This window comes from Eucyclogobius newberryi, unplaced genomic scaffold, assembly GCF_026437365.1.
Source record: "Eucyclogobius newberryi isolate DKJ021-1_F unplaced genomic scaffold, fEucNew1.0.hap1 SCAF_20, whole genome shotgun sequence".
Lineage (NCBI taxonomy): Eukaryota > Metazoa > Chordata > Actinopteri > Gobiiformes > Gobiidae > Eucyclogobius > Eucyclogobius newberryi.
Window position 1 is genome coordinate 657,501 of NW_027315835.1, and position 15,472 is coordinate 672,972.

Consider the following 15,472-nt stretch of genomic DNA (forward strand, 5'->3'; position numbering starts at 1 on the left):
AAGGGCCCATGGGCCCATGATGTAAAGGGCCCATGATGTAAAGGCCCCATGATGTAAAGGGCCCGTGATGTAAAGGGCCCGTGATGTAAAGGCCCCGTGATGTAAAGGGCCCATGATGTAAAGGGCCCATGATGTAAAGGCCCCATGATGTAAAGGGCCCATGATGTAAAGGGCCCATGATGTAAAGGCCCCATGATGTAAAGGCCCCATGATGTAAAGGGCCCATGATGTAAAGGGCCCATGATGTAAAGGGCCCATGATGTAAAGGCCCCATGATATAAAGGGCCCATGATGTAAAGGGCCCATGGTGTAAAGGGCACATGATGTAAAGGCCCCATGATATAAAGGCCCCATGATGTAAAGGGCCCATGATGTAAAGGCCCCATGATATAAAAGCCCCATGATGTAAAGGGCCCATAATATAAAGGCCCCATGATGTAAAGGCCCATGGTGTAAAGGGCCCATGATGTAAAGGCCCCATGATATAAAGGCCCCATGATGTAAAGGGCCCATGATGTAAAGGGCCCATGATGTAAAGGGCCCATGATGTAAAGGGCCCATGATGTAAAGGGCCCATGATGTAAAGGGTCCATGATGTAAAGGGCCCATGATGTAAAGGCCCCATGATGTAAAGGCCCCATGATGTAAAGGCCCCATGATGTAAAGGGCCCATGATGTAAAGGGCCCATGATGTAAAGGGCCCATGATGTAAAGGGCCCATGATGTAAAGGGCCCATGATGTAAAGGGCCCATGATGTAAAGGGCCCACCGTCGCTCCAACATCGCTCCACAAGCTAGTGTGTGTGAGGGGCGTGGTTAAAGCTAGCATGTGTGAGGGGCGTGGCTAAAGCTAGTGTGTGTGAGGGGCGTGGCTAACGCGAGCGTGTATGAGGGGCGTGGCTAAAGCTAGTGTGTGTGAGGGGCGTGGCTAACGCGAGCGTGTATGAGGGGCGCGGCTAACGCGAGCGTGTATGAGGGGCGTGGCTAAAGCTAGTGTGTGTGAGGGGCATGGCTAACGCGAGCGTGTATGAGGGGCGTGGCTAACACGAGCGTGTATGAGGGGCGTGGCTAACGCGAGCGTGTATGAGGGGCGTGGCTAAAGCTAGTGTGTGTGAGGGGCGTGGCTAACGCGAGCGTGTATGAGGGGCGTGGCTAACGCGAGCGTGTATGAGGGGCGTGGCTAAAGCTAGTGTGTGTGAGGGGCGTGGCTAACACGAGCATGTATGAGGGGCGTGGCTAAAGCTAGTGTGTGTGAGGGGCGTGGCTAACGCGAGCGTGTATGAGGGACGTGGCTAAAGCTAGTGTGTGTGAGGGGCGTGGCTAAAGCTAGTGTGTGTGAGGGGCGTGGCTAAAGCTAGTGTGTGTGAAGGGCGTGGCTAACGCGAGCGTGTATGAGGGGCGTGGCTAACGCGAGCGTGTATGAGGGGCGTGGCTAACGCGAGCGTGTATGAGGGGCGTGGCTAACGCGAGCGTGTATGAGGGGCGTGGCTAACGCGAGCGTGTATGAGGGGCGTGGCTAACGTTAGTGTGTGTGAGGGGCGTGGCTAACGCGAGCGTGTATGAGGGGCGTGGCTAACGCGAGCGTGTATGAGGGGCGTGGCTAACGCGAGCGTGTATGAGGGGCGTGGCTAACGCGAGCGTGTATGAGGGGCGTGGCTAACGTTAGTGTGTGTGAGGGGCGTGGCTAACGCGAGCGTGTATGAGGGGCGTGGCTAACGCGAGCGTGTATGAGGGGCGTGGCTAATGCGAGCGTGTATGAGGGGCGTGGCTAACGCGAGCGTGTATGAGGGGCGTGGCTAATGCGAGCGTGTATGAGGGGCGTGGCTAACGCGAGCGTGTATGAGGGGCGTGGCTAACGTTAGTGTGTGTGAGGGGCGTGGCTAACGCGAGCGTGTATGAGGGGCGTGGCTAACGCGAGCGTGTATGAGGGGCGTGGCTAACGCGAGCGTGTATGAGGGGCGTGGCTAACGCGAGCGTGTATGAGGGGCGTGGCTAACGCGAGCGTGTATGAGGGGCGTGGCTAACGCGAGCGTGTATGAGGGGCGTGGCTAACGCGAGCGTGTATGAGGGGCGTGGCTAACGCGAGCGTGTATGAGGGGCGTGGCTAACGCGAGCGTGTATGAGGGGCGTGGCTAACGCGAGCGTGCACTGGAACAGTTTTGCCTCATTTCTTTGACTTCTCTCAAAGCCTCTACGCCGCGTTTGAACCTCTCTTCATGTCATGCTAATGCTAATGCTAACGTTGAGGGCCATATTCGGGGCCAGTAGCTGAGGCCCTCGATCATTGGTGTGAAAAAAAAAAATAACAAAAATTAAATACCAAATAAAATATCACTTTTCTGTCAAATAAAGGCTTTTGAATCTATTATTTAATTCATCCACGTCATATTTATTAAGGACACAAGTGCAGACAGAAGCCTGAGGGGAAAAAAGGGAAAAGAAAAAAAAACACTTGAACAAGCTTGGCGGGCCGGATGTGGCCCGCGGGCCGTAGTTTGCCCACCCCTGCGTCAGACGCTTCACGAGCTGGAAATATCAGACTGTGGCTCTTGACGAAGCGAGTGCCATAAACAGGAAACAGCTGTTTCTAACGTGCTTTGCTAGCTCTGTGTTGCTAACGTGCTTTGCTAGCTCTGTGTTGCTAACGTGCTTTGCTAGCTCTGTGTTGCTAACGTGCTTTGCTAGCTCTGTGTTGCTAATGTGCTTTGCTAGCTCTGTGTTGCTAACGTGCTTTGCTAGCTCTGTGTTGCTAAGGCTCCACACCAGCCAAAGTGAACCGGTGGAAACGTGGCTTGTCGTGCTTATGGCATGAGACTTTAGATTCAAACGTTTCACCTACATTCTCCCATTAGAACGTGACTTCCTGGTTGGACGTGAGCAGATCATGTGACGGAGGTAATTCCACAACTGTTACTTAGCAACCAGACCGTAAACCAGAGCCAACGTCCACATAAATGACACTTATAACAGTACAGTGATTGTTCAAATTGTCTGTAAATTGTCTCTTGTTGTTTTTGATGGATCGTCGCTTATTGATGACATCACAGCGGGATCCTGTTTTAGGACTGGGCTCCACTTCCTGTATTTTTACACGTTTATCGTTTGATTTTTCTTCACAAACGGACACGTGGCGGAGGTGAAACTGTGATAAATGTTTACCACAGGAGTCGAAGACACACCTAAACACCAGGTCAGGAGTGGAACCCACAACCTCCGCACTGAGAGGAGACGGGCTAACCACTCTGCCACCGTCACCGAGGACGAGCAGCAGTAATGGACATGTGCATTATTTAGCTCCATTCTGGTCCCACCTGCAGAAGAACAACAGCTCCAACGGTTTATCTGGGGCAAAGACGGACCTGAAGGACCCACTTTAGTCCTGGTTTAGTCCTGGTTTAGTCCTGGTTTAGTCCTGGTTTAGTCCTGGTTTAGACCTGGTTTAGTCCTGGTTTAGACCTGGTTTAGACCTGGTTTAGTCCTGGTTTAGACCTGGTTTAGACCTGGTTTAGACCTGGTTTAGACCTGCTTCAGACCTGGTTTAGACCTGGTTTAGTCCTGGTTTAGTCCTAGTTTAGTCCTGGTTTAGACCTGGTTTAGTTCTGGTTTAGACCTGGTTTAGACCTGGTTTAGACCTGGTTTAGACCTGGTTTAGTCCTGGTTTAGACCTGCTTCAGACCTGGTTTAGACCTGGTTTAGTCCTGGTTTAGTCCTGGTTTAGTCCTGGTTTAGTCCTGGTTTAGACCTGGTTTAGACCTGCTTCAGACCTGGTTTAGACCTGGTTTAGTCCTGGTTTAGACCTGCTTCAGACCTGGTTTAGACCTGGTTTAGTCCTGGTTTAGTCCTGGTTTAGACCTGCTTCAGACCTGGTTTAGACCTGGTTTAGTCCTGGTTTAGTCCTGGTTTAGTCCTGGTTTAGTCCTGGTTTAGTCCTGGTTTAGTCTTTCCTGCACTGCTGTCTCAGTTTGTGAATCACGAGCCTCGTGGTCACACGCTGCTCATTTAAGCCCCGCCCCCTCTGCACTCGAACAACAGTTATTTCTATTGTTCATCTTTTCAATAATGGTTCATGTGGCACCAGAGAACATGACAACACGTCGTCATGGTTACACACTCTGTAAACACAGTGACAGAAGGTTCAATCTAAGTCACAAAAACACTTCAGTCATCTCAGTGTGTGTGTGAGGGGCGTGGCTAAAGCTAGTGTGTGTGAGGGGCGTGGCTAAAGCTAGTGTGAGTGAGGGGCGTGGCTAAAGCTAGTGTGAGTGAGGGGCGTGGCTAAAGCTAGTGTGAGTGAGGGGCGTGGCTAAAGCTAGTGTGAGTGAGGGGCGTGGCTAAAGCAAGTGTGTGTGAGGGGCGTGGCTAAAGCTAGTGTGTGTGAGGGGCGTGGCTAAAGCTAGTGTGTGTGAGGGGCGTGGCTAAAGCTAGTGTGTGTGAGGGGCGTGGCTAAAGTCTCTACACCCCGTTTGAACCTCTTTATGTCATGCTAATGCTAATGCTAATGCTAATGCTAATGCTAATGTTAGGCACATTATGATGGAAATCCGCTCCTGAAGACCTTCTCCTCTGTGGTGCATCAGCTCCTGTAGGTGTGGTCATCACAGAGGAAGAAGCTGGACACAGCTCCGTCCTGGGCTGTCCTCTGGACTCGGTGCAGGAGGTGGGGGACAGGAGGGTCCTGGCTAAACTCACATCAATGCTGGACCATGAGTGTCGCCCCCTGCAGGACACTCTGTCCCCTGCAGGACACTCTGTCCCCTGCAGGACACTCTGTCCGCTCTGGAGAGCAGCTTCAGTGAGAGACTGATCCACCCTCGATGTGTGAAGGAAAGGTTCCGTAGGTCTTTCCTTCCTGCTGCTGTCAGACTTTATAACAAAAACTGTTAGTACTGAACACTCACAATACTGACCTAACCTAATACTGATGTGCAATTCTGTCATATGTGTAATTACTGTTGTGACACATGACATGGTATTTATGTATTTATACATAAATACATAAATATTTATGTATAAATTATGTATTTATGTATTTATACATAAATACATAAAGGCTCTGAGGGACTGCTTCAGCACCACTGTCTGGACTGAGCTTTATGACCCACATGGGGAGGACATCAACACCATCACAGAGTGCATCACGGACTACATCAACTTCTGTTTTGAGAACATTGTTCCCTCCCGGACGGTGCGGTGTTTTCCAAACAACAAGCCATGGATTAACCGTGAACTGAAGGCTCTGCTGAAGGAGAAGAAGAGAGCCTTCAGGTCAGGGAACAAGGAGGAGCTGAAGACTGTGCAGAAGGAGCTGAGGAGGAAGATCAGGCAGGCTGAGGCCGGCTACAAGAGGAGGATGGAGGAGCAGCTGCAGCAAAAGAACATTCAGGGAGTGTGGAGGAGCCTGAAAACCATCTCGGGCTTCAAAATCCCCCCTGCCCAGACAGAGGGGGATCTACAGTGGGTGAATGATTTAAATGCTCACTTCTTGAGGTTTGATCGGTCACCCGCCCCTCCCCCTGCACAGCTGCATGCTCCCTCTTCCACAGCTGGACAATGCCCTGCATCTGTTCCTCTTCGCTTATCTGCCCCGGACCATCAGCTCCCCACTTCGCCTGGACTCACCCATCCCCCCAGCACACAGTCCCCCTGCCAACCACTGACTGTCACAGCAGCACAGGTGAGGAGTGAGCTGAAGAGGATTAAAGTGAGGAAGGCAGCAGGACCTGATGGCATCAGCCCCAGGCTCCTTAAGTCCTGCAGATGAACTGTGTGGAGTTGTGGAGCATGTCTTCAACATGAGCCTGAAGCTGAGGCTGGTACCACAGGTCTGGAAGACCTCCTGTCTGGTACCTGTGCCTAAGACACCGCGCCCCAAAGACCTCGACAGCTTCAGGCCAGTGGCTCTCACGTCCCACCTGATGAAGACACTGGAGCGGCTGGTCCTGGACCACCTCCGCTCCACCGTGAGCCCAGCCATGGACCCGCTGCAGTTTGCATATCGGTCTGGCGTCGGAGTGGAGGACGCCGTCATCTCCTGCTGCACCGCTCTCTCTCACCTGGAAAAGCCTGGCAGCTCTGTGAGGATTCTGTTCTTCGATCTTTCCAGCGCCTTCAACACCATCCAGCCGCTGCTCCTGAGGGACAAGCTGGAGACGGCTGGTGTGGAGTATGACCTGGCAGAGTGGATCCTGGACTACCTCACAGACCGACCCCAGTTTGTGAGAGCCCGGAACTGTGTGTCTGACACTCGGACCTGCAGTGTGGGGGCGCCCCAGGGCACTGTCCTCGCGCCCTTTCTCTTCACCCTTTACACTGCAGACTTCAGACATGACACGGACAGCTGTGTCCTGCAGAAGTTCTCTGACGACTCTGCCATCATCGGACTCATCACAGACGACGATGATGCGGAGGACAGAGGACTGGAGCAGGACTTTGTGGACTGGTGTCAGCGGAACCACCTCCTCATCAACGCGGGGAAGACCAAAGAGAAGGTGGTGGACTTCCACAGAGGCCACGCCCCCCTCACCAGTGAACATCCAGGGACGGGACATTGAGAGAGTGACTCATACAAGTACCTGGGTGTTCATCTGAACCACAAACTGGACTCATAACACAGACTGTACAGGAAGAGCCAGAGTCGGCTCCACCTCCTGAGGAGACTCAGGTCTTTTGGAGTGACAGGGCCACTCCTGACAGGGCCACTCCTGACAGGGCCACTCCTGACAGGGCCACTCCTGAAGACCTTCTATGACTCTGTGGTGCATCAGCTCCTGTAGGTGTGGTCATCACAGAGAGGGAGAGGAAGAGGCTGGACAGTCATCAAGAAGTCCAGCTCCGTCTTGGACTGTCCTCTGGACTCGGTGCAGGAGGTGGGGGACAGAAGGGTCCTGGCTAGATTCACATCTATGCTGGACCATGAGTGTCGCCCCCTGCAGGACACTCTGTCCTTGTCCCCTGCAGGACACTCTGTCCCCTGCAGGACACTCTGTCCCCTGCAGGACACTCTGTCCGCTCTGGAGAGCAGCTTCAGTGAGAGACTGATCCACCCTCGATGTGTGAAGGAAAGGTTCTGCAGGTCTTTCCTTCTGCTGCTGTCAGACTTTATAACAAAAACTGTTAGTACTGAACACTCGCAATACTGACCTAACCTAATACTGATGTGCAATTCTGTCATATGTGCAATTACTGTGAAATTCATGTGCAATTCATGTGCTGTCGTGACACATGCAATAGTATTTATGTATTTATTTATTTATGTATTTATTTATTTGTCTATGGGAGTTTTTGTTTATAGGAGATCTTCTACTGAAAGTGTTTTTCAGACTTCCTATAAGTGATCTGTTCTGTTCTTCTGTATCTTCCTGCGTTGCAACAATGAAATTTCCCCATGTGGGACAATAAAGGAATATCTTATCTTATCTTAAATATCAGATTGTGGCTCTTGACAAAGCGAGTGCCATGAACAGGAAACAACTGTTGCTAACATGCTACGCTAGCTTTGTGTTGCTAAGGCTCCACAAAGTCGTTAGCATCAGTTCTGGTTCCTCTCTCCTCAGACGCTGGTCTTCTTCTCCTCATAGTTCCTCTCCCCTCACAGTTCTGGTTCCTCTCTCCTCAGACGCTGGTCTTCGTCTCCTCACAGTTCCTCTCCCCTCACAGTTCTGGTTCCTCTCTCCTCAGACGCTGGTCTTCTTCTCCTCACAGTTCCTCTCCCCTCACAGTTCTGGTTCCTCTCTCCTCAGACGCTGGTCTTCTTCTCCTCACAGTTCCTCTCCCCTCACAGTTCTGGTTCCTCTCTCCTCAGACGCTGGTCTTCTTCTCCTCACAGTTCCTCTCCCCTCACAGTTCTGGTTCCTCTCTCCTCAGACGCTGGTCTTCGTCTCCTCACAGTTCCTCTCCCCTCACAGTTCTGGTTCCTCTCTCCTCAGACGCTGGTCTTCTTCTCCTCACAGTTCCTCTCCCCTCACAGTTCTGGTTCCTCTCTCCTCAGACGCTGGTCTTCTTCTCCTCATAGTTCCTCTCCCCTCACAGTTCTGGTTCCTCTCTCCTCAGACGCTGGTCTTCGTCTCCTCACAGTTCCTCTCCCCTCACAGTTCTGGTTCCTCTCTCCTCAGACGCTGGTCTTCTTCTCCTCACAGTTCCTCTCCCCTCACAGTTCTGGTTCCTCTCTCCTCAGACGCTGGTCTTCTTCTCCTCACAGTTCCTCTCCCCTCACAGTTCTGGTTCCTCTCTCCTCAGACGCTGGTCTTCTTCTCCTCACAGTTCCTCTCCCCTCACAGTTCTGGTTCCTCTCTCCTCAGACGCTGGTCTTCGTCTCCTCACAGTTCCTCTCCCCTCACAGTTCTGGTTCCTCTCTCCTCAGACGCTGGTCTTCTTCTCCTCACAGTTCCTCTCCCCTCACAGTTCTGGTTCCTCTCTCCTCAGACGCTGGTCTTCTTCTCCTCACAGTTCCTCTCCCCTCACAGTTCTGGTTCCTCTCTCCTCAGACGCTGGTCTTCTTCTCCTCACAGTTCCTCTCCGCTCACAGTTCTGGTTCCTCTCTCCTCAGACGCTGGTCTTCTTCTCCTCACAGTTCCTCTCCCCTCACAGTTCTGGTTCCTCTCTCCTCAGACGCTGGTCTTCTTCTCCTCATAGTTCCTCTCCCCTCACAGTTCTGGTTCCTCTCTCCTCAGACGCTGGTCTTCTTCTCCTCACAGTTCCTCTCCCCTCACAGTTCTGGTTCCTCTCTCCTCAGACGCTGGTCTTCTTCTCCTCACAGTTCCTCTCCCCTCACAGTTCTGGTTCCTCTCTCCTCAGACGCTGGTCTTCTTCTCCTCATAGTTCCTCTCCCCTCACAGTTCTGGTTCCTCTCTCCTCAGACGCTGGTCTTCTTCTCCTCACAGTTCCTCTCTCCTCACAGTTCTGGTTCCTCTCTCCTCAGACGCTGGTCTTCTTCTCCTCACAGTTCCTCTCCGCTCACAGTTCTGGTTCCTCTCTCCTCAGACGCTGGTCTTCTTCTCCTCACAGTTCCTCTCCCCTCACAGTTCTGGTTCCTCTCTCCTCAGACGCTGGTCTTCTTCTCCTCACAGTTCCTCTCCCCTCACAGTTCTGGTTCCTCTCTCCTCAGACGCTGGTCTTCTTCTCCTCACAGTTCCTCTCCGCTCACAGTTCTGGTTCCTCTCTCCTCAGACGCTGGTCTTCTTCTCCTCACAGTTCCTCTCCGCTCACAGTTCTGGTTCCTCTCTCCTCAGACGCTGGTCTTCTTCTCCTCACAGTTCCTCTCCGCTCACAGTTCTGGTTCCTCTCTCCTCAGACGCTGGTCTTCTTCTCCTCACAGTTCCTCTCCCCTCACAGTTCTGGTTCCTCTCTCCTCAGACGCTGGTCTTCTTCTCCTGCCTGGCGGCGGCGTGCCTGGGCCTGAACCTCCTTCTTCTGGCCGTGCACCTGAGCTTCTTGTGCTGCTGCGGCTCTGAGGAGGACGAAGAGGAGGAGGAGGTGAAGCGGCCGAAGAGCTGCTGCGTCACGTGGTCGGCTGTGGTCGCCGGGCTCCTGACCTGGTGAGGAAACATCTCGCCTCCTAAACACTCCCACTTCAGGCTCTAGTGGCGTCTGTGAGGAGGAAACCACCTCAGAACATCAGCACAGTTCCTCCTCCTCACAGTTCCTCCTCCTCACAGTTCCTCCTCCTCACAGTTCCTCCTCCTCACAGTTCCTCCTCCTTTGGATTCTTGTCTGCTCCTCCCCTCTGTCCTCCCAAGGAGAACGTGGCCGCGGTTCTTTGGTTCTCTGGTTCCTGGAGAAAGACGTGGAACAGATTTCAAACTATAATGAACTTGGCTCCAGCAAAAGTTTAATTTGATTTGACTCATGTGAGTCAACGTCATGTGACTCTGAGAGTCTAAAGAACCACAGACCTGCTTTAGACCTGGTTTAGTCCTGGTTTAGACCTGGTTTAGTCCTGCTTTAGTCCTGCTTTAGTCCTGGTTTAGTCCTGGTTTAGACCTGGTTTAGTCCTGGTTTAGTCCTGGTTTAGTCCTGGTTTAGTCCTGGTTTAGACCTGGTTTAGTCCTGCTTTAGTCCTGGTTTAGTCCTGGTTTAGTCCTGGTTTAGACCTGGTTTAGTCCTGGTTTAGACCTGGTTTAGTCCTGGTTTAGTCCTGGTTTAGTCCTGCTTTAGTCCTGGTTTAGTCCTGGTTTAGTCCTGGTTTAGTCCTGGTTTAGACCTGGTTTAGTCCTGCTTTAGTCCTGCTTTAGTCCTGGTTTAGTCCTGGTTTAGTCCTGGTTTAGACCTGGTTTAGTCCTGGTTTAGACCTGGTTTAGACCTGGTTTAGACCTGGTTTAGTCCTGGTTTAGTCCTGGTTTAGACCTGGTTTAGTCCTGGTTTAGTCCTGGTTTAGTCCTGGTTTAGTCCTGGTTTAGACCTGGTTTAGTCCTGCTTTAGTCCTGGTTTAGTCCTGGTTTAGTCCTGGTTTAGTCTTGGTTTAGTCCTGGTTTAGTCCTGGTTTAGACCTGGTTTAGACCTGGTTTAGTCCTGGTTTAGTCCTGGTTTAGTCCTGGTTTAGTCCTGGTTTAGACCTGGTTTAGTCCTGGTTTAGACCTGGTTTAGTCCTGGTTTAGTCCTGGTTTAGTCCTGCTTTAGTCCTGGTTTAGTCTTGGTTTAGACCTGGTTTAGTCCTGGTTTAGTCCTGGTTTAGTCCTGGTTTAGTCCTGGTTTAGACCTGGTTTAGTCCTGCTTTAGTCCTGGTTTAGACCTGGTTTAGTCCTGGTTTAGTCCTGGTTTAGTCCTGGTTTAGTCCTGGTTTAGTCCTGGTTTAGTCCTGGTTTAGACCTGGTTTAGTCCTGGTTTAGACCTGGTTTAGTCCTGGTTTAGACCTGGTTTAGACCTGGTTTAGTCCTGGTTTAGTCTCTGTCTCATATTGATCGTGTCTTTTGTCTCTACAGTGTTGCTGTAGGTTTGGGTTTCTATGGCAACAGTGAGATCAACGATGGCGTGCATCATGTGACCTACTCCATGTACAACGCCAACCACACCCTGGGAGGAGTCCAGAGGCTGGTACGACCCTGTCAACCACCCTGTCAACCACCCTGTCAACCACCCTGTCAACCACCCTGTCAACCACCCTGTCAACCACCCTGTCAATGACCCTGTCAAGCTCTAATACTCACTACGTTTCATTGGGCCTGAGGGCCAAAAACTGAGGTCTGTAAGGCCACGCCCACCAGCATCAGAATATTATTAGGGCAGGAGGAGGGGCCTATGGGAGGATGGGCCTATAGGAGGAGGGGCCTATAGGAGGAGGGGCCTATAGGAGGAGGGGCCTATAGGAGGAGGGGCCTATTGATCCTGTGTTGAGGCCCCTCCTCTTGTTCTGCGGCGACGGCCAATCACTGAGTTCATCTGAGGTGTCTTAGAGAGCCACTGCTGCGCTATTGGACCACGACGGTCAGGGTCAGGGTCAGGGTCAGGGTCAGGGTCAGGGTCAGGGTCAGGGTCAGGGTCAGGGTCAGGGTCAGGGTCAGGGTCAGGCTCTGTATGTGGCACATGGATCAGTTGGACTCACGTGAGCAATGACACAAAAACTAGCGAATCAAAGTGCGGCTCTGCCTTATATTTACAATATATACAATCTGTAGATTTCCAATGGTAATGAAATACTGCAATACTGCAATACTGCAATACTGAAATACTGAAATACTGCAATACTGCAATACTGCAATACTGCAATACTGAAATACTGCAATACTGCAATACTGCAATACTGCAATACTGCAATACTGCAATACTGCAATACTGCAATACTGCAATACTGCAATACTGAAATACTGCAATACTGAAATACTGCAATACTGCAATAATGCAATACTGAAATACTGCAATACTGCAATACTGCAATACTGCAATACTGAAATACTGCAATACTGCAATACTGCAATACTGAAATACTGCAATACTGCAATACTGAAATACTGCAATACTGCAATACTGCAATACTGAAATACTGCAATACTGCAATAATGCAATACTGAAATACTGCAATACTGCAATAATGCAATACTGCAATACTGAAATACTGCAATACTGCAATACTGCAATACTGCAATACTGCAATACTGCAATACTGCAATACTGCAATACTGCAATACTGCAATACTGCAATACTGAAATACTGCAATACTGCAATACTGCAATACTGCAATACTGAAATACTGCAATACTGCAATAATGCAATACTGAAATACTGCAATACTGCAATACTGCAATACTGCAATACTGAAATACTGCAATACTGCAATACTGCAATACTGCAATACTGAAATACTGCAATACTGAAATACTGCAATACTGCAATAATGCAATACTGCAATACTGCAATACTGCAATACTGCAATACTGCAATACTGCAATACTGAAATACTGCAATACTGCAATACTGCAATACTGCAATACTGAAATACTGCAATACTGCAATACTGCAATACTGCAATACTGCAATACTGCAATACTGCAATACTGCAATACTGCAATACTGAAATACTGAAATACTGCAATACTGAAATACTGCAATACTGCAATACTGAAATACTGCAATAATGCAATACTGAAATACTGCAATACTGCAATACTGCAATACTGAAATACTGCAATACTGCAATAATGCAATACTGAAATACTGCAATACTGCAATACTGCAATACTGAAATACTGCAATACTGCAATACTGCAATACTGCAATACTGCAATACTGCAATACTGCAATACTGAAATACTGCAATACTGAAATACTGAAATACTGAAATACTGCAATACTGCAATACTGAAATACTGCAATACTGCAATACTGCAATACTGCAATACTGCAATACTGCAATACTGCAATACTGCAATACTGAAATACTGCAATACTGAAATACTGCAATACTGCAATAATGCAATACTGAAATACTGCAATACTGCAATAATGCAATACTGAAATACTGCAATACTGCAATACTGCAATACTGCAATACTGCAATACTGCAATACTGCAATACTGCAATACTGCAATACTGCAATACTGAAATACTGCAATACTGCAATACTGAAATACTGCAATACTGCAATAATGCAATACTGCAATACTGCAATACTGCAATACTGAAATACTGCAATACTGCAATACTGAAGCGTATTACAATTTCTGGTGGTATCAATAACAATCCAAGTTTCAATAATGTTCAGTGCAACAAACACACAGACACACACTACACACACACACACACACACACACACACACACACACACACACACTACACACACACACACACACACACACACACACTACACACACACACACACACACACACACACACACACACTACACACACACACACACACACACACTACACACACACACACACACACTACACACACACACACACACACACACACTACACACACACACACACACACACACACTACACACACACACACACACACACACACTACACACACACACACACACACACACACTACACACACACACACACACACACACACACTACACACACACACACACTACACACACACACACACACACACACACACACTACACACACACACACACACACACACACACTACACACACACACACACACACACACACACACACACACACACTACACACACACACACACACACACACACTACACACACACACACACACACACACACTACACACACACACACACACACACACACACTACACACACACACACACACACACACTACACACACACACACACACACACACACACACACACACTACACACACACACACACACACACACTACACACACACACACACACACACACACACACACACACTACACACACACACACACACACACACTACACACACACACACACACACACACACACACACACACACACACACACACTACACACACACACACACTACACACACACACACACACACACACTACACACACACACACACACACTACACACACACACACACACACACACACACTACACACACACACACACACACACACACACACACACACTACACACACACACACACACACACACACTACACACACACACACACACACACACACTACACACACACACACACACACACACACACACACACACTACACACACACACACACACACACACTACACACACACACACACACACACACACACACACACACTACACACACACACACACACACACACACTACACACACACACACACACACACACACTACACACACACACACACACACACACACACACACTACACACACACACACACACACACACACACACACACACACTACACACACACACACACACACACACTACACACACACACACACACACACACACACACACACACACACACACACACACACACACACACACACACACACACACTACACACACACACACGTGGCTCATGTTGGAAAGTTTGAAGTTTTGTAATGTTCAGTTCTGGTTCTGGTTCCAGGCAGGTCTCAGCTCGCCATCAAGTTAATCCTTCGTTCCCAGTGGCACCAGTGGCACCAGTGGTGCCACTGGTGCCACTGGTGCCACTGGTGCCACTGGTGCCACTGGTGCCACTGGTGCCAGGGCCTGTGGTGAATAAACAGTTCCATCAGTGTAAGTGCCACATTTAGCTTCCAGGTTCTTTGGTTCATCTCTTGAAATGACAGTAATGCAGTAAATACTTATTACATTCAGTTTTACAAATACATTGAAATAAACACTTGAATAAACATGTGTTTAGATAAATCATCTGTTGAAACAACAATGAAGAAATATCAATAATCAAAGCAAAATGTATCACAACAAGACGATATGATTAACACATGATTAACACATGATTAACACATGATCAACACATGATTAACACATGATTAACACATGATTAACACATGATCAACACATGATCAACACATGATCAACACATGATCAACACATGATTAACACATGATTAACACATGATTAACACATGATCAACACATGATCAACACATGATCAACACATGATTAACACATGATTAACACATGATTAACACATGATCAACACATGATCAACACATGATCAACACATGATCAACACATGATTAACACATGATTAACACATGATTAACACATGATCAACACATGATTAACACATGATTAACACATGATTAACACATGATTAACACATGATTAACACATGATTAACACATGATTAACTTAACACATGATCAACACATGATCAACACATGATCAACACATGATTAACACATGATCAACACATGATTAACACATGATCAACACATGATCAACACATGATCAACACATGATCAACACATGATCAACACATGATCAACACATGATCAACACATGATCAACACATGATCAACACATGATCAACACATGATTAACACATGATTAACACATGATTAACACATGATTAACACATGATTAACTTAACACAT

At 48.8% G+C, this 15,472-nt stretch overlaps 1 protein-coding gene across 2 annotated transcripts in view; it reads left to right on the forward strand.

Annotated features, from left to right (window-relative positions):
- Positions 1-15,472, forward strand: part of ttyh2 (tweety family member 2) — a 56,502-nt gene that overhangs the window by 9,834 nt on the left and 31,196 nt on the right. For both annotated transcript variants that reach the window (XM_072456487.1, XM_072456488.1), the window contains exons 2-3: positions 9,352-9,533; positions 10,917-11,028. In XM_072456487.1, the coding sequence (XP_072312588.1) occupies positions 9,352-9,533; positions 10,917-11,028 (294 nt within the window). The remainder of the gene's footprint in view (positions 1-9,351; positions 9,534-10,916; positions 11,029-15,472) is intronic.